The sequence below is a fragment of the Diadema antillarum genome, unplaced genomic scaffold (genome assembly GCF_040938485.1).
Source record: "Diadema antillarum isolate AM-2024a unplaced genomic scaffold, OU_Dant_1.0 scf00000061, whole genome shotgun sequence".
Classification (NCBI taxonomy): domain Eukaryota; kingdom Metazoa; phylum Echinodermata; class Echinoidea; order Diadematoida; family Diadematidae; genus Diadema; species Diadema antillarum.
In genome coordinates, this window is record NW_027270950.1 from 2,833,280 (window position 1) to 2,859,219 (window position 25,940).

At 39.2% G+C, this 25,940-nt stretch overlaps 1 protein-coding gene across 1 annotated transcript in view; it reads left to right on the forward strand.

Annotated features, from left to right (window-relative positions):
* The window catches only part of LOC139716107 (serine/threonine-protein kinase Sgk1-like), a 105,894-nt gene extending 80,265 nt beyond the window's left edge, over positions 1 to 25,629 (forward strand). The window contains exons 4-13 of the mRNA XM_071627663.1: positions 2,451 to 2,534; positions 11,603 to 11,751; positions 15,703 to 15,843; positions 17,553 to 17,694; positions 18,143 to 18,387; positions 21,050 to 21,173; positions 21,751 to 21,846; positions 23,024 to 23,134; positions 24,073 to 24,213; positions 25,456 to 25,629. Of these exons, the coding sequence (XP_071483764.1) occupies positions 2,451 to 2,534; positions 11,603 to 11,751; positions 15,703 to 15,843; positions 17,553 to 17,694; positions 18,143 to 18,387; positions 21,050 to 21,173; positions 21,751 to 21,846; positions 23,024 to 23,134; positions 24,073 to 24,213; positions 25,456 to 25,629 (1,407 nt within the window). The remainder of the gene's footprint in view (positions 1 to 2,450; positions 2,535 to 11,602; positions 11,752 to 15,702; positions 15,844 to 17,552; positions 17,695 to 18,142; positions 18,388 to 21,049; positions 21,174 to 21,750; positions 21,847 to 23,023; positions 23,135 to 24,072; positions 24,214 to 25,455) is intronic.
* The last annotated feature ends 311 nt before the right edge of the window (positions 25,630 to 25,940 follow it).

Below are 25,940 nucleotides of genomic sequence, written 5' to 3' on the forward strand. Positions count from 1 at the left end.
GTTTGTGTTTAGTGTTTGTATTTGTGTTTGCATGTTTAGGTGTGTGTGTCTGTTCAAATTCTTTTTAACAGTATGTACATAATTGTATTATGGGGGGGGGGGCTAAAAGGCATGGTTTGGTTGATGTAGAGATTTGTTTTGTTTTGTTTTTCATCTTTTCTTTCTTTCCCTGTCTTTGCAAATGTTTTCACAATTGCACCTTTCTATCAAGCTGTAGCTCCATAATTTGACTTGTAGAGCTGGCTTCAAAGTGGGCCTGCTCATGTTTGTACCAGATTCCAGTGGTCATGACATGGGTTTTCACTGTACTGGGCATGTGGTACAGTTAATATGTCTCACATTTTTTTTTCTATTTTTTCCTAAATATCTGTTGAGAGTACTCAAAAAGCAAAAAACAAAAAACAAACAAACAAACAAAAAAACGGAATCCCTAGCAATTTCTCTACAACCTTCCATAGAAGAAAAGCCAAATCTTAAACATCCTTTACTTTTCCATTTGAACTATGTACAACAATCTTTAGGGCTTTTTACACTTGTAAATTTTTGCTTAGCCCCGGACCAACGGTGGGGCTAAGGGGGGGCCTTAGCCCCACCGTTGGTACGGGACTATCCTTAGCCCACTTTCTGTTTACACTCGTTTTTGCCAAAGTGGGCTAGCCCCACCGATAGTACGATACTATCTGGCCCTGCAAAATAGCAGGGGTTAGCACCACAATTGCGGTGCTAGCACCGCAATTGCGGTGCCAAGCAAGTGAGTGTAAACAGAACGAAAAAATAATCCTGGGCTAAGCGACGGAGACGAAGTCCGACCCTCACTGACCAATCAGAAACGAGGTAATCAAGTGCTGCCGGTGCGTGCATGTACGTGTACAGTACACAGCGTAATTATGAATATTCATGCGGTTTGGAAAGTCCGGGGCTAAGAAATACGAGTGTAAAAAGGTCAGTTTTCTCCTTAGCCCCGGACAAGAGATAGTACGGGACTAATTGGCGAGTGTAAAAAGCTGAAAAAATTGGTACGGGACTAACGATAGTCCTGGGTCAGAGAAAGTCCGGGGTTAAGAAACGCAAGTGTAAAAAGCCCTTATGAGGAAGGGCACTGGAAAGAAAATATTTACACTTTTGTTTGTAATGATTGGAATACAACAAATGGTGTTTAGGGAATCATTCTTGCTTGTTTTAGCCAGATAGCCGGCCCACCAAGTTTAACACTATATGTGGGAGTATGAAGGAAACTATAATATGTGAATAGTGGTACCTTTCCCCAAGATATTCATGCACACTCTATAAAAAAAAATGAAGAATAACTTCTCCTATTCCATCTTTAAAAATAGAAGAGCAATCATACAAATATGTTTCCAAAGGCAGAAAATGGTCTATCAGCCTTCGGGGGCAGCTCATCTCAGGAAATTAGTACAGGTGCATTCATCCTCCCCTGGGGAGTTTTATCAAAATTACTGAACTCTACAGTCATTATTAGCTACTTGAAGATCAGTGTTCTTCTTTACTTGTATCTTTGGTGGTGGAAATGCTCCCAGAAATGCTGATTTGATTGCTTTTGTGTGTGTGTGTTTTTGTGTGATGTTGTGATCCACACTTCTTTTGCCTTTGTTGTGTTGTTCATTTTTTTGGCACTTGCAAACTTCTCAGTGGTCTCATTTGCAGGTGCAATGATGATGACATACTTTTGTTTCCCCCGGCAACCAGAATTCCAAGGAAGACCCAATCATATTTCCCTCTGTATTTTGAATTTCTTTGAAAAATATAATGATGTTAATTTTAAGATGCGCTTTCCAGGAACATGTTCAAGGTTGCCAAGAGTTTAAATTTGTGCTTGAAAGCAAAAGAACAGGTCTATATAGGGGCTTCGGGAACCTTTGTGTGTTTAAAAGAGCTCAGGAAGAAATACCAGAAAAAGGAGAAAAAGTAAAAGTTACGGACAATTCTTAAAGTGACATCTCCACGTTGTGATCTATAGCCCTAACTTTAACCTTAACAGTTGTCTTATGTGTTAACAAAAATGATTTCAGCTTGTGTAAATTAGGATGTAAAATCAACAGTGAAGTACAGCTGTAGTTGCCTCAGAAATAATGAGTTATGAGGCAAAATTATGAGCCAGTGTGTATCCTATTTTTGGAAACCAGACGAATGCATCTGTTGTTGGTTTTTTAATAAATCTCAATGACAATTTCTTTCAAATTTGATATGAAACCACCAAATAAACAACTGTATGAATGTCTAGAGGATGAAGAATCAATGGTGTATTATTCAGTTTTATTTGATATATCATTACAATATTGTTGTGGATGTTGCTTTTAATTGTTTCCATTATTGTCATTGTTTTCAATGCTATCATTAGACTCTTTTATTACTATGATGAGTATTATGATTGTCCTGTCCTTTCATTTGCATCTTCACTGTGTTCATTATTACTTTGTTTCTTTCTTTAGGTGTACAAGGTGGTCGTGGTAGCAGCTGGCAAGACGTGGTTCATCTTCAGGAGATACAATGAATTCCACAAGCTGTACGAAGTGGTAAGTTTAAAGGGGCTGTACAGTACTGGTTGAGGTAGGGATTCATGTTTTGAACATTCCTAAGTGAGATAATGAAAAGACTCTATTATGAAATATGAAAGAGCATATAATTTCGAGAAGGATTCAACGTTTATCTGATGACGATTGGTTTTCAAATGGCTGAGATGTAGAAAAAAGTGCTAATAATAAAAGGCGACATGCCACAACTTTATTAGGATCTCTTTGTTTCACCTTGTTTTTGGATATCTCAGCCATTTCAAAACCGATTTTCATCGAATAAACTTTTTATACCCCCTAGCACTGCATGCTCTTTGACATCTCATAGAGTGGTTTCTGAATATCTCGCAAAACGTTAAAAGCTAAATCTTCACCTTGACCAGAACTGTACACACCCTTTAAAAACTCGTAAGCTATTCTTTGTCAAAAATGGAAGGCTGAGTCAGAGTGCTAATAGGCCAATGACATGACCTTTCACAACCATGGAGGGAGGACAAACCCCCTTGGTAAACCTTTGCGTGCCACATTAATTATCTCTTCATAAATTTGTGTGCAACATTTGTGCACATTTGATTCATTGGCACTAAAGGAGTTAATGGACAAGTTCACCCTCATATATATATGTGGATTGAGTGAATGCAGCAATATTAGTAGAACGCATCAGGGAAAGTTTGAGGAAAATCAGACAATCCGTTCAAAAGTTATGAGTCTTTGTAGTTTTTGCTCAGTCACTGCTGAATGAGAAGACTACTATAGTGTATGATGTCACATGCGTAGAATGATGAAACTATAAAGAGAATTCCACAAACTTTCATTTCTTGGAAGAAAAAAGTATGTGCTCCCTTGACTTGTTACTGACTTATAAAGGAAAATATTATTCCCCCTGCCTTTTGAACGAGGCAAGTCAAATGCTCTTTTATTATGCAAAAAAAGTGAAAATATGTTAAATTTTCTTTATATAACATTCTAAAGAAAAAAGTGTGTGCTCCCTTGACTTGTTACTGACTTATAAGGAAAATATTATTCCCCCTGCCTTTTGAACGAGGCAAGTCAAATGCTCTTTTATTATCCAAAAAAAGTGAAAATATGTTAAATTTTCTTTATATAACATTCTATGCGTATGACATCACAAGCCGCAGTAGTCTTCTCATCCAGTGATGGCGGCATTGAAACTTCAAAAATTCATGAGTGTTCAAACGCATTGTCTCATTTTCCTCAAACTTTCACTGATACATGTATACGCCGAATATTTCTCGAGGTTTTTATTTTCACGAATTTCACGAGTCAGGTGTTATTCGCGAAATTAAAGACATGCGAAAATATTGACTCTGATCCCGATATGAATGTGACGTACGCGTGTACACTTCACCGTTCAGTACAGGACTCCACGATTGCGAATTTAACCACTCGCAAAATCGTCGGGAGTTCTTGATTTGCGAAAATTTAGACTCACGAAATATATGGCGTATACAGTATGTTCTGCTAAAATTGCTGCTGCATTCTCTCAATCCATATGTATGAAGGTGAACTTGCCCTTTAAGTGCCTAGCCCTGGCTGCAGCACTTCCGAGAGCCCTCACATTTATCGCAAAGTTGATTTACATCCTTCAGTTTATGTCAGGTTTATTAAAGATTCTGACCACACTGGGCTATGAAAATTAACTGGCTTTTGGGATGAACACTGTGCTAGGGTTTTCCATAGTTTAGTGGGTAAGAGCACTAGATGGCAATCCTGAGGTGTCGCTCATTTTCATTGAAGTTTTTATTTCATTGCAAGCTTGCAGGATTTTGAATTTGTGAGGACACAACTTCCCATGCAGTCATTATGATACGCGGATGAACAAAGTGTGAAACTCTCAGCCAGCCAAATGTTGCTATTAATTCACAGACTTGAATAGCTTTGTGAGACTAATGTATTTTTCATTGAAGAAACCAAACCAACAGCCACTGATCATACGATAATGAATAGGAATGAAAAAAGTTCCAGCTAGGCAAGACTCAAAAGCTGTTCACCATATGATTTCACTTCAGCTACTTGACATTGCTTGCAATGGTGCAAACTGTATACATCTCTTTTTTCCCTTTTTTATATATTTCATTTTCACTTGTATACAGTGCCTTAGAACTGCATTTCAAATTCAAATTCAAATTCAAATTCAAATTCAAATTCAATTTCAATTCAAATTCAATTTCTGTCACAGAGTGAATACTTCTCAAGGCCTGTTTGAAGAACTGTTTAAATTTTTGTATAGAAATACTCAGCGTCTTGATTTTCTGTGCCCCACTTGATGTATTATTAAAAGGCGTGCACAAATGCGGAGGGCTGTACCTTATATCAAAATGTTTGAGAGTGACCTATATGGGTGAACTCGCAGGTACTTGTGTAAGATATGGGTTTGTGGACTTTGCACCCAAGTTACGCTGGAGCCAGATGACGCAGTGACTAAATAACATCCAAATACAACCCACAGGTCGTGTAGCTTGATCTATAAAGGGGTGTGTACTCAGCGGCACATTTGAGTGCTCTAAGATAAAACAAAGCGTTGTGTAATCTTATCTGATTGGGTTTCATTAGAATTTGCAGTCAACACTGTCGACACTGTTACACATTTGTATACTATAGTCCATTGTAGCATCGTACTGCATGTTCCTTGAGGAGTAGGTAGGCCTACATGTATGTGGTGTGAGTGTGTGTGTATGTTGTTTGTGTGTGTGTGTGTCCGTCATGTTCATACCTATCAGATGCTGAGAGAAAGAAAATGATGTCATACCTGAGAGAAAGATAGATAGATAGATAGATAGATACTGGTAGATAGATAGATAATAGTAGATAGACAGATAGATAGATAATTAAATAGATAGATAAGTTGACTAAAGTAGATAGATAGATAGATTAGATAAGTAGATAGATAGATAGATAGATAGATAGATAGATAGATAGATATGTAGATAGATAGATAGATAAGTAGATAGATAGATAGATAGACTTATAGGAGAGAGGGAGAGAAGAGAAAGTGTGATGATAATTACAAGAGAGGACAGAGAGAGAGAGCTCTTCGAACATTATAAAACCATATTTTGTCAGTCTGGCTTTAAGGGCCTTGAGGAAAAAAAAAATCCAAAGAGGAATTAAACTCCTTGACAGAAACTACAAAAGGGACAACACTTTAAAGGGATGGTACAGTATTGGTGGAGATGAGAATTGGGCTTTTAACTTTTTGCGAGATAGTGGTACCAAGAGAACACTATAGTACAGTTCATACCATTTTAAGAGGAATTTTAAGTTTATTTGATGAAAATCAGATTTGGAATGACTGAAACATCCAAAAACAAAGTAAAACAAAGCGATCATAATAAAGTGTGGGTCCCACACTTTAGTAGAATCGCTCTTTTTGGGATATCTCAGCCATTTCAATACCAATTTTCATGAAATAAATGTTGAATTCCTCATAGAATTACATGCTCTTTCATATTTGATAAGAGGTTTATCATTTTCTCTCAAAAAAATGTTAGAAACCTGAAATTGGGTCTCAACCAAAACTATACGATCCCTTTAATGAAGAGATAGATATTTAAAGCAGATCAAGGTTATGAATGTTTTGGTGCCGGCATGAGGTACAGTGATTAGTAGGATCCATGAACCAAACTGTGTGTGTGCAATTGATGAGGTAACTACACCCGTATGCACTCCAGTTAAAGGAAATTATATCGTCCGTATGGTACTACACACTGTCATTCAGTTGATTTCTCCTTTAAAAACATTTTTCCTGTAATTTCTTTCCTTTTTTTGAGACAGGTATTGTCAACATTCTCATCCACCTCCTCTCCATACACAAGAAGTCAATGATTTTCATAGAAATTTTTTGCCGGAAAGGAAATAGGCTGTTGTCATGTTATGCTCGAGGCAAATAGGTGTTATGAGCCAATTGAGAATGACTTGATCATAATGACATGACCTTGGCGGCTATTTTTAGATGCCATTAGGATGCTAAAACATCAGAATGTTTTACCTCCAACTCATTGATGGCCACAATTTGTATTCTTGTCATTTCCTGGATACTAAAATCAGACTACATTAGATATTTGTATTATTCAGTTTGGAGGATTTCATTCTTTTTTTTAATACTCTGGTAGCGATGAACAAATGTCAAGGTTCAAAGGGTGGGTTAAAATGCTAAAATTTGTCTGTTTAATACTGAAATTACACTTTTTCTCCATACCTTGAAAATTACTCAATGCATAGACTTATAAAAGGGTCAAAAATCAAGTAAAAATCCTCAAATCCCCAAATACCTGCACTCTTAGACAATAATTATAACCATTCATCTATTAGATTAAAGTTAATTCAAGGAAAGTGAACATTCAACACATTTGTGACATACCTGTCATTTTAGTATTTTGCCAAATATGTGAGACTGTCATCACAAATAATTGTCAAGACGTTGTACTATAGACCTACATATATTAGGAGAACCATGCATTGTGGTGGAGGCATCCCAGTTGTCATAGCGATATTTCTAGTTTGTGAATGGAATGTAAAAAGAAACAACAACTTCAAAGTCCTAAAACTGCCATTTTTTGTTTGTGCAATGTATGTGTGTTTGTGGAAACTTGTTTTTGTTTAACTTTGACATTTAGTACCACTGAAGACAGCTGAAATGTGGTGAGGAGTTATGCATATATGCTTTTTAATCCAGATATATCCACAAGATAATTTCTGATATGAAATATAAGAAATAATTGAAACCCGGGTCCCGTTTCATAAAACTTGTTATCAGTGACAAATTTTCATAGATGTGACAAGCTCTCAAAATCCTTGCATCTGATTGGCTGAGAGCAAATTTGTCATATAGAAATGGGGCAGTTGTCACTGATAACAAGTTTTATGAAACGGGCCCCCGAAATTGAAATTATGACATGTAATTGCAGTATCGTAGATCCAAAAACATGACTCTTCTTGGAAGCTATAGCATTTGCATACATGTACAAATTGTACACAGTCAGGGAGGGATTGACTATAATCTTTCCTTATCATTCATGAGATCCCAAGCCCCCAAACTTGCTAATTAGGCGTGTCTTCATCAGCCCGAAGTTTCAAAATAGCGCGCTATCTTGCGGTTACCAAACTAGTCCGATGTCAAAATAGCGCGCTATCTGTGTAGTGAAGACGTAAATAGCGCGCTATTTGATCAGGAAAATTTCCCCCAAAATCTTGGTCTAGTTCGTCAACTAGAGCGCTAATTCGTGAAATAGCGCGCTATCTTGGGTGCGTCTCCATCAGCCCGAAATTTTCTTGATCCCTCCACGCTTCTGGTTAACCAGCTGGCAATGGAAAGCGCATGTACAAGCAGCTAGTGATTGTGTATAGTACATTACACGCACGGTGTATTCAAGGATCACATGTGTGTACTATAGGCCTGCTGTTGTTGTCATTAAAACTCAGTGCCGTGCATGCTAGCTGTTTTTTGGTAAACTTCTTCTTCTGGTCCACTCTACCTTCGCTGAAGATTCTTGCAGATTGTGTGCATTTTGGATTTGTTTAAACATTGCAATTCGTTAATTTCATATAAGGTGCCTCACTGGACAGAAGAAAGAGTAGCGTTATTAATACCCCTTTGGAGAGAATTTGCTGTACTGCTCACCTCCCTGGCTGTAGAATCGTACATACGGTGATGTAAGAGATTTTGAGCGGGGAAATCCACTTTCGAACCGCGAGCCAGGCAGAGTAATATTGCAAAGTGCGCATGCGTCAATTTTCGGACTAATTTCCCGAAGCAGGCTGTTCGAGCTGATGAAGACGCACATTCGCTGTATCGGGGCTATTTTCTAAGACCGCAAAATGTCCCGCTAGTTTGAACTTCGGGCTGATGAAGACACGCCTATTATAGCATACTATCTGAGCTACTTTATAGTGGCTTATCTGTCTTTTTGTTCTGTCCCCAACCCCCCCTTCTCTTTGTGTGGGTTCTGAAACGCCGCTCCATCATCACAAGCTGCATTGAACCTAATTACACAACAATTTATGCGCACAGCGTTAATGGGCTACTGCATGGTACAATTCCATTTAGGCGCATTTAATGTGATTAAGGAATAAGAAATTGCCACCAGTGCTACACCAGGGTAGAATGTTGCATTATGCAGCAATTTCCAATTAGCAATTTACAATGTAGTGTAACTTAAAGGCATAATTTACTATTTGCAGATGAAACAAAAACCCAGCACTTAACTGCTTTAAAATAGTTCTAAAATGTGAGTTAGGGATAGAAACAACCACCGTAAAAATTTGAGTCCGTACAATTGATGTTAAGTATTGTTAAATACACAAAATGTGAATAGTTATAATAAAAATGTTTCCAGACTAAACTGTTTGCAGTTACGATTAAATGAGAATAATCTAGTGATATCTCCTTATATTTTAGGCTTTATTGCAAAAATGTTATATGATAGGAAGTTTTGTGATACAGCTGACCTACACATATGCATCAAAAGTGATATCTTGAACATTTTTTAAATCACTGCTCCCAAAGGTAAACTGGACCTTTCAGAGATGATATTTCAAAGCTACTGTATGTATGATGTGCTGTATTAAATGAGTGAAACCAGCTTCATGAGATACACAATGAAATTAGAGTTGCCGATTTAACCTATTCCATGCGGGAACCTGGTAGCCTGTGTATTAAGTCTATGGGAATTTCAGAATTCAGTACGGAATGGGTTAATCATGAGAAGATGATCACGTCAGCAGCTTTATTCCCCCAGTGCGTGAGGGATTTTTAAAAACAGTATTTGATGCATCTATATGTACAACCATGTACACATGTATGACTGTGTGGCCTGGATTACCAGGACAGCTCATTCCTGTGGACTCAACTGGCTGATAACATACATGTATGTTTCTCCTGAATAAGGTTCAAGTTTAGGTCAAGTGTGTTGACTCTTTGGTTATTTTGACGGAGACGTGACAGTCCGTATGACCCTCTGTAAGGAATTGAGGCCTATGCCACGTTTCATGGCTTCAGAAGGAGAATTGGAGATGTCATTCCTGGAATTATAGATTTTCCTCTTTCTGCCTTCAAGGGTGTGGGTTTTTGGTTGCAGGAATCTGTGTTGCAATTTCAGCTGAAACACAACCACCTCAAATTTACCAAGGGGGAGAGGGGGGGGGGGGAGATGTTGGGGAGAAGTGGAAGTTTGTACTGCATAAAAGGTTGCACATTTTAGATATGACATGTCTACTATCAGACACCCTCATATGTCTTTGGTGTGGAATACAGGCCTCAATCTAATGCTTGTACAACAGCACAGCTCCTGTAATTTTCATGTGTTCATTTGTTTTTATTTTATTTTATTTTATTTTTTTTTTGATAGAGTGTTGTAGACTTTGGGAAAATAATACCCTCTGTTGCATCACAAATATATTCCACATTTATTCGCCGAAGCTTGGACTGTTTACATACATGTCAATATGATGAAATACCGTAGAGCAGACAGTGCAGTTTTTTTCAGCTTAACCAATAGAAGAAATATAACGAACATATCTTGATTTTTCCCTTTAATCTACAAAACGCGTAGGCCAGGCAGTGTAAACTGATTGACTGATTGAGCACACCGACTGCCATGCCAATTCTTTTTATGTTTTTTTTTTCTCTTTTCAGTTGAAGATGTCTTTGTGGTTTGTGCATTTTTAGTTCCAGCGGATTATCTCTTAATCCGCCCTGTCACTGGATCCCCTGGCTTGATTCTTGTGGATTGAGATCTGTTCCGGTAGCTTTTTGATTAACGTTTTGACAGCACAGAGTTTTTTAACTGTGTGATTGTCACCCGAATTAAACATACATGTACTTTCTTTCTCTCATTGCGATTACATGCTTTCATAGAAAAGGTCAAACGTTCATGAGACTGCAGACGGTGGAAAAAGAAAAAAAAAGTAGCATGTTTCCCGTTTATAGAGTGACATGTTTGTTAAAGGCAGCAGACAGTCAGTAAAATGGTACAAACATTCAATTAATTTATTTGTAACTAGATTTCTCTAGAATTCAGTTTAGAAGGGGAAATTAGGTTTTATTTTGTTAATGTTCTACCTGTATAAGATTGTGCCAAAGGAGTGCTGTCATTTGGTGTTTATTTGTTAGGGAGTATAGAAATGCTTTCGTGATCCAATGATGAACTAAAAAATTATTTTGAAGGAGGATCTTGCCAGTTTTGGGGTCATGAGCAGGGGCAGATCCAGGAATTCCATAAACGAGAGGCACCTTTACAAAATCATGGGGGGCGCACGTGCCCCCCCCCCATTTTTTCTTTTTATTTCTCTTGTTTAAAAAAATAGTTAAATAAAGAGCAGGCGCCGTGCCTGGTGTGCCCCTTCTGGATTTGCCACTGATGAGGTCATAGGTTAATATTGCAGGGGTCAAGATCAGGGTATCTGATTTGCTGTGACATAGAACATTGATATTCACATATTAGATCTCTCATTGTGCCATTTGCCTGATAATCACAGACATCTTTATGACATTGTTTTTTTAATTAAACTTGATGCAAACATTATACTTTGAAAGAGCAGTGTAGAGAGCAAAGGATAACAGGAATTGGCCTTTTGATGATGTTAGGTTAAATTGTGCAAAAAAAAAGCTCATTGTCTGGAATGATTGGCAGTAGCATGTGTGATATAGGGCCTCCCGATCTCTTGTTGGAGTCAATGTATTTTCTTTCATCTCCATTTTCCCCATTCCACATAAAAAAATGCCATCAAAGGAAAAAGATAATCGCATAGTCTGCTCAATGCGGTTAAAACACTACCACTAGGCAATTGAGAACCTGTAGCCAATGATGAAATAGAAGAAATAAAATAAGATCAGATATTTAAGTGTCAGATATTTCAGAGTAATGACTAATGAGTAATGACTTCAAGGTGCTTAAAGTGTATTCTTCTAGAATATTAGCATTGTGCTGTGAGGCACACAGGTACAAGATGGAGAAAAAAATCCAAAAGTAGGTCTACAAAAGTAATTGATTTGAGGGAAAGAATGTGCTAACCAATCCTTGCCTACTTTTTATTGTCTTCTATACCTGCAGCTGAAGAAGAAGTTTCCAGGAGCAGATCTGAAGTTACCGGGAAAGAAGCTCTTTGGGAACAACTTTGACCCTGAGTTCATCCGTCAGAGAAGGGAAGGACTCCACGATTTCATCCAGAAAATCATCAACAATCAGCAGATATTACAGCAGTTAGTATCTCTGAACTCCCCCCCCCCCCCCCCCCCCCCCCCCCCCCCCCCCCCCCACCCACCCTGGAGGTTGGGGGGGATCTCGGAAGGCCCATTCACACATGAATTATCAATTTTTAGATCAGGATGCAAAAATAATTTTCTTTTTTTTTTTGCCGTTAGCATAATGTGAACAGGATCATTTTGTTACTGTAGCCTTTGAGCCTTCAGCTGGCGTAAATTGGCCCAAAATGGGTATGTCCATGAGACAGTCAAAATTAATACTGGTTATTACTCAAACCCTTTGAGGACAGACTGATTTTGCTACAACACGCATTTCCCATAGACACTTGCCCGAGTATACTCTGGACTCATCCACAACGGGTTAAAGGGGATTTTGAAATTCTGCTTGCCTGGACTTGGTGATATTCATTGCCACATCATGGCGGATTAAGAATTTACAAAATTGAAAAGCGAGAATTAGTTGCAACATAGATAGAGTGCGTACTCTACTTTGCCTTATTTATGAAATCAAATGTGAAAAATTAATAAAGTTTGTTGAACACTGAAGCCTGGTGCTGCCAGCTTGTAAACTTTATTGCAAACTGAAGTTGACATTCAATCGGTATCTTCTCCTTCAAAATGTATTATGAGCTGTCTCGGTTACGGAGCATAATATGATACTTTCCTTGTATAGATTGCATAAAAAAACAAAACATTATTTTGTCATTTTGTTTTGAAGTTTGAAATAACTCCTTTGTGTACATCACAGTTTTACACAGTATTGTATGTTCAAGGCAGACAGAACTATGTCAAGAAGGTCAGAATATTTTGTACAAAAAGTAGATGGAAATATCAACTTTATGGTTGATAAAAAGCAATTTGTCTAGGTGCATCTTGGACACACATATATTATTCTTTAAGTAGAAGGCTTCATGAGATTTTCAAAGAAAGAATTGCAATTGTCATAATTGCCTATCATTATAACTCGGACAGATGGTAATTTAAGTCTGTGCAATAAACGGACTGCATCCTTCAAACAGTCTGTGTTTATGCAGGAGCAGGCATTTCTGTTTTTAGGTACTGCTCTTGATTTATCGATTCTGATGGGCCAATATTGATAAACCGTCCAAGAACATTACAGCTCGATTTTTTTGCATCCCTTAATTCAGGTGGGGGAAAAAAACACACCCTGTTCAAAGCATTTAGATTGTGCCAGGATGAAGTGCTCAAGACAAGAAGCGGGATAAGGAAAGCAAATAAGAGGGTTTTCTGTTTTTGAGGGTGGATAAGACTTTTTTTGGGGGGGGCAGCGAGGGGGCAGAAGACACAGAAAAGGATGAAAAAAAAATGCTGGATTTGCTTCATCAAGAATTTGATAAGGCGTACTGAGGAAAGAGACAGAGAGATAGAGGGGGAGGGATAGAGATAGAGAAAGATGAGCAGGAAAAAGCCTAAAGACACGCCGAAGGCCGGTGCGGAATCCAGTGCGAGGCAGAAGCGGAGACGACGATGAGGGAAGCGCGTTTTTCTCGTTTGTTTGGGTTAGCTCCGATATGATGGATGCCCAAGGCCAGCTTTAACGATTCATCGTCGTCCAGATTGGAAGAAACCTCCGAGAGACAGGAGACAAAAAAAAAAAAAAAAAAAAAAAACGTGGAGGAAGAAGAACTGGGGAATTGAAGGTTGGGGTGGGGGGGGGGGGGTTTCAGGCGAAGATAGCAAAATTGGTTGACACAGATACAATGCGAGGACGGTTTCTTGCTTGTCGCATTTAATACAGCACCGGCATTAATCGGGGAAAATCTGTATAGTCTGCTGTGTGTATTTTTAGCTGCTCCCTGATGATATTTCTTCTAAAGCTAGAAAGCATTGCAGTGTCTGCCTCTTAAAGTGAGAGCAAACAAGATAAAGAGAAGCTAAAGTTGATAGAAACGGATGTGGAGAGGGTTTTTCAGCAAATTTTAGTATTTAGAACAACTGTAAAATGTTGCAGGCTCCAGTTTATAGTCTGTATCATTTATGAACTAGGTGGTCAAAAGACCCTAATTCTAATTTGGTACATCATTAAATTAAACAGCTAGCCCCTAGCAGCTTTTAAAGTAGGCGGAGTTGTCTCGTAATGACATCACTGTTCCTCAGGATACATCAGATTTTTTTTATCGCTTCTGATTTTTTTTTTTTCAATGAACATCTTTTTTTTTTTTTAATTATTGTGCCTAGGGTGAGATGAATTTGATTAGACTTTCTAATGGGAAAATGAGGTTGGCAAAAAAGAAAATTGAGGTCACATGTGAATGGAATTTTTTTCCCCCTCGCTGAATTTCTGAGAGTTTTGCCTTGGGCAAGTGGTTAAGACCTCATTAGCTCAGATTCGGTGGGTAGAGGCAGATTTTTTCTTTCTTTCTATCTTATACTGCAGGCTGTGAGTTATTGCTGCAAATATGCACAATTTGTTCAATTTGTAGTGATAAAAATGTACAAGAAAAGAAAATCTGTCAGGCCGATTCCCAACTAAATGAATAAAAATGTATCAGCATAATCTGTTTCACATATTTATGGTCATTCTTTAAGCTCCATTGAATATGAAAAGATGATTACTGTAAAGTTACTTATAAATATTGAGCAGGGAAAAAAATGTCTTAGTTACAGCAAATACCGTATGTCCCAAAAAAATTACAACGGTACCCTCTGCAATGATAACTTTAAAAATAGTGAATCAATCCAAATACAATTTCAGGGTATGAAACTATAACTCATTGCCCACATCGTAGAGAAAACCCCATTCAATTTGCTTCAGTGGTCAAAGAGAAATGAGGATTTTTGTAGAGCATGTCAGGAATCTCTTCCCTCCAAGTTCTGTCTATAATTGTGTTTACACATTAATATGCAGTTCCAAGAGCATGCCAGTGCTAAACTTGGAAGAATCAGACTCATGACATGCTTTACAACAATCCATATTTCTCTGTGACTGCTTAACCAAATTGAATGGGGTTTTCTGCAAAATGGAGCTAATATGTTATATTTTAGGACCCTGAAGTAGCATTTAGATGGTTTAATCATATTGGATGTTATCGATGCGAAAATCCGATTGTAATTTTTTTTGGGGCATACTGTATAATGCCATAAAATGGAATTTTTATCCTGATGGGACTGCAGATGTTGTGACAAATTATAATAATAATGATTATCAGGTCAAAAGATTATTAAGATAGTGAGAAATCTGGTGAGGGGAACAGCAAGTCATCATGCTAGACATGCAGTACAAGCAGAATACAGTAGGAATATATGTGTGTTTGTAGTTCAGGGTTTTGCATTTCTAATGTTCAAGTCATGTGATATTGAATGGCCTTTGAATATCATTACCTGAGAGGATTCCTCTGTTAACCCGTTGAGGACAAGTCCAGAGTATACTTAGGCAAGTGTCTATGGGAAATGTGTGTTGTAGCAAAATCAGTCCGTCGTTAACAGGTTAAAGCTGCTTCAAGATAAGAGCTAGACAGCGCCACCTGTTCACATTCATTGACCATTATCTCCCAACAAGCATGCTGTTTTCCAGACATTAATTTCTTCTTTTTTTTTCATGCTTTCCAGATATGTTTACACTTGAAAATAAAGCCTTTCCATATGCAGTATGCTCAATGTGGCTTCTTTAACTTTTTCTTTCCTCTCTTTCTTTTGACCAATGTAATGTGCAATACACTACTGACTATATGCTCACGAAACTGAATTGTTACAAATATGTGTATGGGAGTGAAGCATGTACAAAAAAAATGACTGCTCTTTATAGTGGCAATGTGTGTTGGATATGACAAACCAGGGTACTTCACAATGTATTTTGTAGTATATTTGTATTCACATTAAGAATTGCTGTGTGAAATACAATGTTATTTTGCGATAAATGCAAGTGCATGTACCAATTTGTCTCTTTCCCTGACCATCCCAATATACTGCCCTCATTTGATCAATCAGTGCTGAGGTCCAGAACTTCCTATCGCTGGACGACCCCAGGAACAACTCGGACAACAACGTCATCGATGAGAACAACACAGAGTTCTTCAGTGACCCCAGCGACCCCAACACCATCAACCTCGGCCCCTCGGCCAATCCATCGTAAGAAACGCCCACTTTTCTCTGCCTTTTTTTTTTCCTCTCTCTCTCTGATAGTCAAAACATCAGCCTACAAAGATTTGTGTCAATCTTCCTCTTTACAGTTACTAAAACACACCTTACTACATTATTCTTGGTTGTATTTATGCTCAGCAACTGGTGTACTAAATCTTGGAATACTTTTGTTTGTTTGTTTGTTTGTTTGTTTGTTTTTTTAGTATTCAGTCATTCTGAGCGAACTTGTAAACTCTTTCTTTTTGATAGATATATTTTTTTTTCTCTCTCTTCTTTTGTGGTTCATGAACAGAACTTCAGAATATGGACATTGCAGGCCATACATTTGCCAAGAAAATGTCGATATTGCATACAAATTAATGTTGTCATTGATTTTTCAGGAAAGCATAGCCTTTTGAGCCCCTTGTAACATTTAAAAAAAATGGTTGTAGGAGTGCTTTATTTGATTATTTGAGATATACGTGAATATTCCATTCAGTACTATTAAAAAGTCAATACATATTGCAATGCACAAAGTATGTGTGTGTGAATAGAAGCATGTAACACCTGTAGTCTAGAGTATGAGACACCAGCCCTTCATGCTCTTAATAGCATTGGAGCATTGGTGTGTGCCTTCAGCACTCCTAAATGTAGTTAACAGCTTTTGTGTAGTGCAAGGTACAAAATAGATGCAGTTAATGGCCGAATGGTGAGAAATTTTCCTTCCACTCCACCTGATGCCAGCAGATAAATTTAGAGATAAATCACCCTCTTGGAGAATAATAGCCTTCTCGTGCCAGCCACATCGTGTGTTGGGGAGAATCTTATCTGACAAAATGCTCTGCTCATATCTGAGTAGCAAATAAAATTGGCCTCAAAATGACCTGCTGTTTTATACTGGTAGGGGAAAGAATGACCTAATATTTCGGTTTCATTATGTTTATTTCTTTTTAACTAATAATGGTGTGCAGCGGAATACCTTTGCGACTAACCGATTCTGTTTTAGTGACAGGGGTCGCTTATGGAAACACTAATTCCAAGAAATTTAAAGAAATAAGAATGGTCATCTCTTATTCAAAGTGAAAACAAGTAATTTTGACTGGCATTTTTTATTCTATATTCAAGATGAATAATCATTGGATTTAATGCAATGTTCCTCTCCCCTCAAATGAACCCCAGAAAAAAAAAATTGACAAACTAGAGAAAGCCCTGAAGTGTTCCCTCATTCAGTCTGTGCAGAATATTTTGAAACAGATGAAATATATAACCATATCTTTCACCTCCTCCTCTGACCAGAGCAAGGCCAATGCAATGTTCCTCTGACCTCCCCTAGAGTGAACCCCAAGAAAACAACAACAAAAAAATGGACAAACTAGAGAAGGCGCTGAAGTGTCTCCTCATCCTGTCTGTGCAGATATTTTGAAATAGATTAAATATATGAATATAATGATATTTTGAAACAGATGAAATATATGAATATATCCATATCTTTCACCTCCTCCTCCTGCAACCAGAGCAAGGCCAATGCAACCTTCCCCTGATCTCCCCTAGAGTGAAACCCAGAAAAAAAAAAATTGACAAACTTGAGAAAACAGTGAAGTGTTCCCTCATCCAGTCAGTGCAGATATTTTGAAACAGATGAAATATATGAATATAATGATATTTTGAAACAGATGAAATATATGAATATATCCATATCTTTCACCTCCTGTGACCAGAGCAAGGCCCAGTGACTTTGACTTCCTGAAGGTCATTGGGAAGGGCAGCTTCGGCAAAGTCCTGCTGGCCAAGCACAAGATTGATGGGAAGGTGTACGCAGTCAAGGTGCTCCAAAAGGCAGCCATCGTCAAGAGAAACGAGGTATGTCCAGACAGGACAGATCCGTGCACACCCTGTTTTTTTTTGTGTGTGTGTGTGTGAACACACAAAGAGAGCTCACTTTGTGGACGACACAGCATTGTTGACACATTGTTATGGATAACATGTATAATAGCACCTCCGCTGTTTGAGTTTTTACAGTTATATGTGATATGGAGAATTACGCTGAGTGTGACCAAGTGTGGGATGGGGGGAGGGGTAGAACGTGGTATAACAATATTGAAAGGGCTCTCAGGTTGAGTATTGCTTACATGACAAAGGTGATCATTGGTATCTTGACTACTGATAGCAGCTCTAGTTTGACCAAATATATTTTGTATTTACTAGTATTTCAATTCTTCAGCCTTTGGTGATCAAATAAAACCAATAGGCCTAATAAAAGCCAAAAGTCAGCCATTTTTGTTTTACCTTCTGGTTTCCATGGCGACAGGCAAAGCACATCATGGCAGAAAGGAGCGTGCTCCTCAAGAACCTGAAGCACCCGTTCCTCGTCAGTCTGCACTACTCCTACCAGACAGCCGACAAACTCTACTTCGTGCTGGACTACGTCAATGGTGGCGAGCTCTTCTTCCACCTGCAGCGGGAGAAGTCCTTCCCCGAGGTCCGCGCCAAGTTCTACGCGGCAGAGATCGCCAGCGCCATCGGCTACCTGCATTCCCTGGACATCATTTACAGGTGTGGGTTTGCGGCTGTGTATTTTTTGTGGCTGTGCTTTTGGTTAAGGGTGGGCAAATTCAACCCGCTGAGGACGAGTCACTAGTATACTCGGGACTCGTCGGGACTCAGCCAGGTGTCTGTGGGAAATATGTGTTGTAGTAAAATGGGTCCCTCCTCAACGGGTTTAGGGCAAACCCAAGGTTCAGGATGGACTTGAGACCATGCGGGGGAGGGATGGGATAGGGAAACATGACAGGCCGTGATTGCCGAGGTTGCAGTGCCAGATATTTAAACTGTCAAAAAATTTGCCACGGCAGTCCCAGCACTATTGAGATTCCTTTACTGTAGTAGGCCATAAAAAAAAACGGGGTGAACTCAAACAAAACGTGACAGCACGTAATAGGCAGCAACAAACTTAAAGGCAGTTTGTAGTTGGACACGACAGGAAATATTGTATAGTCTTGCCTGACCAGACACTGTGAGAATGGTGTCTGATAGCTACATGTTCACTAGAGTGAAGACTGAAATGAACAAGACTAGAATATGGAGGGGAAAAATAGCAGAACATCCCACCTACCCACGGCGCACTACATTTCAGTCAAACGGGGCTGCCATGGCCGTCGGAAACATGGTGTAAACTTAATGTGTAGCATTAAGAAGGTAAAGAAGAATGAATACGTTCTTCTCTCCAGCTCGGACATCAAAGAAGTTCTCTTGCACAAGAGAGCCGTATAATCCAGAACTCTCAGGATCTATGAAAAATATTGATAAAACTAGTTTACTACTAATATCTAAGATATGATTTTGCTTATTTTAGGGGGTTAGCTTCGTTTTCAATCCTTGTCCATAACAGCACGTCGTTTTCAATTACAATTTCGTGTGAAAACTGATAACATAATGTTGATACATTGTATGAGACATCTGGTAAATTAATTCTTTGTTCAGAGTGTGTGGCATACGTCCAGTTTTATGTATTTGAGATCCTGGTTCTGTGACTACTCCACTGCGACCGTTGGCACAGAACACAACATTGAATTCATTTGTATCGTGCTGGTGATAAGGGTGAAATTTATGGAATGTTGTTGTGACTGGATGCCAAAGACAAAACATAACAAAGCATAACAAACAAAGGAAGTGCAACGGACTATCTGGATTTGTTCTTGGTGAAAAGTTCATCCATGTTTTAGAGATATTTAAAATGTGTCCACTGCAGTGTACTTGCCTTTACCTCACAGAACTTTGTTTAGGAGAGTGGGTGGAAAATTAGATTCTTGATACCATCTTTGCCAGAAGTACAGAGTTAACGAATATTTCCATTTGCAGTGCACTGACATATGAGACCAGATGATAATTTACTAGTATCATGAACAAAGGCTTGAGCAGAGCATACAGATGATGAATAGAGACTATATAAAATTCCTTCCAGGAAATCTCAATTGTTTGTCTTTTTAACAATTTCCAGGTTCTCATATTGCTGAAAATTGAGAAAACTTGTCACAATAGGATAGGTATGCAGTTACGCTTGAAATGAAAAGGGGGCAAAATATAAGAACATTTTGTTTAATTGCACGTTAAGACTGCATGAATATCATGTGTCAACAAAGCAAGTGAAATTGAGAGATCCATGGTAGAAGGTTTATGAAAGCAAACCTGTGTGAGAGATGGAGATGAATAAAATGTACCAGGTATTGAGGATAGTGAAACCATCACTTGACACAGAATTAAATGCATTTATGGGGATGGAAAGAAAGGAATTTACTTATATAAGGATGTAATGAAACAACAAAAGTTGCATGAGTATAATGTATTTATTAAAGCTATATTAAGTTTTATGTTTCTTTTTGTGTGGATGTCATTTAACCCTTTACTGTTCTTTGTTTGCCAATTGCGACGTACACTAGAGTACAGTCTTCATCAATTGGCAGACTCGTGAGGTGTCTGGAAACAAGTAGTCAATGACTAGAGATTACTTTCTGTGGATGTCATTTAACTCTTACTCTGCTTTGTTTGCAAATCGGCACACATGCTTGAGTACATTCTTCATTACTCGGCAGAGGTGTCTAGAAACCAGTAGTCAACGACGAGAGATTACTTACAGTGTAATCCCCTCGATCCCTTTTTGTGTTACCATGGCCTTCTTGTTTGAGGAAGCTACATTAGGGACTTTTCGATTGTGTGGATGTGGCTGCCTTTCTCGTACAAGAGCGGTTTCAAATTTCTGCAGTCCACTTGTTATGTCCGCAGTGTTGTCACTCATTTCGACTTTCCGTGCATGCTGTTTACGACGTACTGTTATGATGTCATGGCCCCATCCCCTCCAGTGGGCTGGCAATTGGTGCACCAAGCGATGACGTCACTTGAGTCATGTATCTAGGAGGACGTGAAATCCTTGGAAGACACGTTCTCGATTCTGGTGTTGGACGTGCTGGAGAACTTGGAGCATGCGCAGTTCCTTTACAATAATTAAATGACGTCATTACCTCGCCGTCCACGTCCAGGACGTTAAATCGAAAAGTCCCTATTGTTACACCTGAGTGGACTTGCTAACCTTGCAACTACGCCACATTTGGATGGATTACTGAATGTCAATGTACATATGTAAGAGCTTGGCTAGTTATCGAGCTACAGTTTGTACGTGCCTCAACACGAAGGGTTTAATATCTGTTCTTGCATTTCACAGAGACCTGAAACCAGAGAATATCCTTCTGGACCACGACGGTCACGTAAGGCTGACGGACTTTGGCCTTTGTAAGGAGGGCATCGCAGCCAAGAAAACGACCTCCACTTTCTGTGGAACGCCAGAGGTAAGATCAGGAGGCCAGTGGGTGTGATTTCCAACCTCACAAACAAAAGAACACAGAGTGTTTTTTTTTTTTAGTTTTCTCTCCCAAATGGCAATCATGACTATAGAAAGTACTTGAATTACTTCAACGAAGTGGCTTGCTCTCATACTATAATAGCAAGAGTGAAGAAAACAGACAAAGATATGAATCTCTCAAGGACTGTATATTGTAAATCTCATTATAGTGCTTTTGAACATATACAAAGCTTGGTTACAATATGAACAGTAATAGTTTGGTGAACTAAGCAAATATTCCATGTGATTATGTGTACTCTTTGTGGAGCATTATGTCCAGCATTTTGCTGTTGTTTATAATATATTTTATTTCTGTTGAATAGTCTCATGCCAGTGTATGGACTTGTAATCTACAACCAATAATCTTGAATCATTTTTTCTTGCAAAAGGTGTATCAGTTTGGTCAATTTTAGTCATCTTTTTATGATTAGTTTTGTATATTATGTTATATCATTCTGTCTTGTTTCTATATGTAATTATTTTTATGTTACATTACGTTTACTTGCCCATTGTTGTCTTGACAGTACCTAGCCCCAGAAGTTCTGAGGAAGCAGGAGTATGACCGCAGTGTGGACTGGTGGTGTCTGGGAGCGGTGCTCTATGAGATGATGTCAGGGCTGGTGAGTATTGTTGGTAGGAGGAAGAAGAGGAGGAGGAGGAGGAGGAAGAGGAAGAAGATGAGGAAGAGGAGGAGGAGGAGGAAGAAGGAGGAGGAGGAAGAGGAAGAAGTATGAGGAAGAGGAGGAGGAGGAGGAGGAGAAGGAGGAGGAGGAGGAAGAAGAAGATGAGGAGGAGGAGGAAGAGGAAGAAAATGAGGAAGAGGAGGAGGAGGAAGAAGAAGATGAGGAAGAGGAGGACGAGGAAGAGGAAGAAGATGAGGAAGAGGAGGAGGAAGAAGGAGGAGGAGGAGGAGGAAGAGGAAGAAGATGAGGAAGAGGAGGAGGAGGAAGCAGGAGGAGGAGGAGGAAGAAGAGGAAGAAGATGAGGAAGAGGTGGAGGAGGAGGAGGAAGAAGGAGCAGGAGGAGGAAGAGGAAGAAGAGGAGGAAGAGGAGGAGGAGGAGGAAGAGGAGGAGGAGGAAGAGGAGGAGGAGGAGGAGGAAGAGGAGGAGGAAGAGGAGGAGGAGGAGAAGGAGGGGGAGGAGGAAGAGGAAGAAGAGGAGGAGGAGGAGGAAGAAGAGGAGGAGGAGGAAGAAGGAGGAGGAGGAGGAATCAGGATGATTGTTGTGATGATAACAAACTGATTAAGAATGTTGAAAATGTCGATGGTGAAGATGATTTTTTGTTTCTTCTTTTTTTTGGGGGGGGTGGGGAATAGGGGATGATGGTGGTCTTGATTAGGTTTTGGAAAAAGAAATTCAAGAGTAAGAGAAGAGAAAGAAGGAGGAGTAGTAAGAAAGCAATGAATATAATAATATTTCTTGATGTTAATGCAATGCTGCACACTGGCACTGGTCCGACGGTCCCTGACCAGTAAAAATCACTGTTGGACCAGTAACTTTTCCAAGAATTGACCAGTAAAACCTGGAAAGACTTGGTACCTACAGGTCGGACCAGTATAAAAAATGGGCTAGTGTGCAGCCCTGGTTAATGAGAAGAATGATGAGAAGTAGAAGATTAGCAGTGATGATAAGGGCCATGCTAATGATGATGCTAAGGAGTTGTTAGAAGAGAGCAATGAGGTTGATATATCAAGGAAGAAAAGAAGAGGAGGAGGAGAAAGAGGAGGAGGAGGAAGAAGAGGAGTAGGAATAGAAATACTCATCTCATGGTTTTGCCATTTCTCTCTTTGTGTGTAGCCTCCATTCTACAGCAGGGACACGGCCGAGATGTACGACAACATCCTCAACAAACCTCTGAGGATGAAGAGCTCGGTCTTCTCTCCCAGTGCTAAGAGCCTCCTGGAAGGGGTAAGTCCCAGAGTGGCCCCTTTTTATTAACCCGTTGAGGACAAGCTTATTTTGCTTAAACATGCATTTCCCATAGACACCTGCCAGAGTGTACTTGGGATTTGTCTTAAGCTCTTAATACTGTAAGGGGTAGTGTCATGGTGATGACAAGAATCCTACTTCCTGGTTGGCTGTTACTATAAGAAGTTGCTTTTGTAGTCAATTTGGCAATCTATCATCTTTTATGAAATTGGGCATGGGTGCCCGTAGGATGTTGTAATGATGAAACATGTGCACTCAAGGTGAGAAATTTTTTTTCATATTTGGTCTCTCAGGAGTTTTTCTCATAAATTTCTTCAATTCGCTCTTTTTGTTGCTTCAGTTACATTATTTATTTATTTTTTTTTTAAATATACATATCTCCTTATGTATATTAATTTGCATTCCTTTGATTTTGTCTTTTTGAGATTGATTTCTCTATTGAAGACCGAGGGAAGCACACTCCGGTGGTTTCGAGGCATTGAAACTTTATTTCCGCCCTGGTTAGCTGCAAATGATAACCCGTTGAGGACGAGTCCCGAGTATACTCAGGCAACCGTCTATGGGAAATGCGTGTTGTAGCAAAATCAAACCGTCCTCATCGGGTTAATTTTAATTTTGTTATTTTTTTGTTTGTTTGTTTCACAAAGAGGAACTGGAAGGAGAGTTTGATGCAGTTGTTGTTGGTTTTTTGTTTTCATGCATTGCTAATGTCAGTTACCCAATGCAACACATATGACAGTTTTTGTTTTAATATACAGGAGATCCCAAAGGAAGGCTATTCTCCCTAAACAGCATTATTTAAACCAGTAAGATTGATATTTGTCATGGTTGTTGTTGGTGCTCTTGACCCATTGTTAGTCTTGTACTCCATGAGTTTCACCACACATGTTTCCTTTCCCCATGACTCTCCTGTACAGTTACTGCACAAGGAACGGAGCAAGCGGCTGGGCGCGGGAGACAAGGACTTCAAGGCCGTGAAGCACCACGAGTTCTTCTCCTCCATCAGCTGGTCAGACCTCGACGGCAAGAAGATCACGCCACCATACAACCCCCGCGTAGTGAGTTCACCCATCCTTGTGTTTCCCTGCTCCTCATATCTGTCTTTATAAGTGACCCGCCACAACAAAAGGATCTGAAAGTCGAGGTGGACAATTTTCTGAAAATGACATGACATTATTCCATTACTCTTCCGCTATAATTTCATAAATAACACGACTCATAAAAATACTCGGTTGCGAAGATATCGATGACTTTATTAGTGCATGTCGAGTGGTTTAGGAAATCAGTGTTTCGAGAAAGCCGCCTTCAAAGTTTTCCTTCCGACACTTTCATGATCAAGGGGAGGCAAGACAGTTTCAACCTCTTGACAATAGAAGGTATGCTCCTGGCAACCTCCTTCGATGTTCATTCAAGCTTTAATGGTGCCAGCGCTCTACGCAGGACCAATCAGTAACCAGGATGCCACGCACTAACCAATAAGATCACTCCTTCCTTGCAAGGGGCGGAGTCTAGCTGTAGCACTAAATCCAAAACCTTTGGACAAGTTTCTGTTCCATTAAAAGTCAGAAATTCATTGCCCAGAAAAATGCTTATTTCTAGCCTTTCCTTTGATCATTTAGCTTCAAAATTTCTGCAGATGATAGACGATACATTAGACTACAAAATCATGCCAAAAAACAGAAGTCTGATTGTTTTGACCGATTTTGATGATCTGACTTCAAACTCGATTTTTCTCAGCTCAGCTGTCAGTGACTTTAGGATCCTTTTGTTGTAGCGGGTCACATATTCAGTGGCCTTACTTCAAAAACATCAAACATTCATTTACTCTGCATGGATGGCAGACATGCTACAATGATGTCACAAGATTTTGATTTAGCATCTTTTCTGTTTCTAGGAAACGAGGAGCTGATATCACCTTCAGATAAAATATTATCAGCTTCTATTTTGATCTTCAATGCTTGTCAACCCTGTTGTGGGATCTTTATCAGTAATTCTATAGTATCAGTGAGCATTAACATGACCAGGGTAACAAAAATCTATAAGAGCATGAATGGTTTCATAATGTCGATTTTGATATGGAAGTTGCACCAAATTGATATATTTTAGAAGTCTACTGATTGTCAAGATTCATGATGGCAAATGGCATCAAAAATTATGACTGTTTTTTGTATTCTCATACCTTTTAGACAAAGATGATTTTCGAAGAATATCAGTATCAACTGAAAAGTAGTATTCAGCTTTCAGTATCATCACCACCTAATTGACTTCTCATATATTTCTGCTCCCACAAATTCTCACAGAGTGATAACATGGATGTGAAGAATATTGATCCAGAGTTTGTTCGCGAGCCCGTCCCCAACTCCGTGGGCAAGTCCGTCGACCCGAACACGGTCAGCGCCAGCGTCCAGGATGCAGACAACGTTTTCGAGGGATTCACGTACGTTCCGCCAACCATCGGACTGGACGACTCGTAGGGAGGACGCCCCCTATGTATGTCGTCGCTATGGCGAGAGCTCGCAGAGGAGGGGAAGTATACTGCAAAGCCCAGTGAGCCGTAGAATTGTGGGAGACCGATTGCAGCAAGCACACAGGATATGATATCACACTGTGTGTTCAGATATCATATCAATATTTTTGACTTAAATATTCACAATGTAAAGAATGAAAGAAGGTATTATATTTAGAATAAAATATTGGTTCTATGATATAAATTATAACAGTAACAATTGCTCTTTCTGTAGCATATTTTCTTGGGGGGGCTTTAATGGTTGATATCTTATTTGTT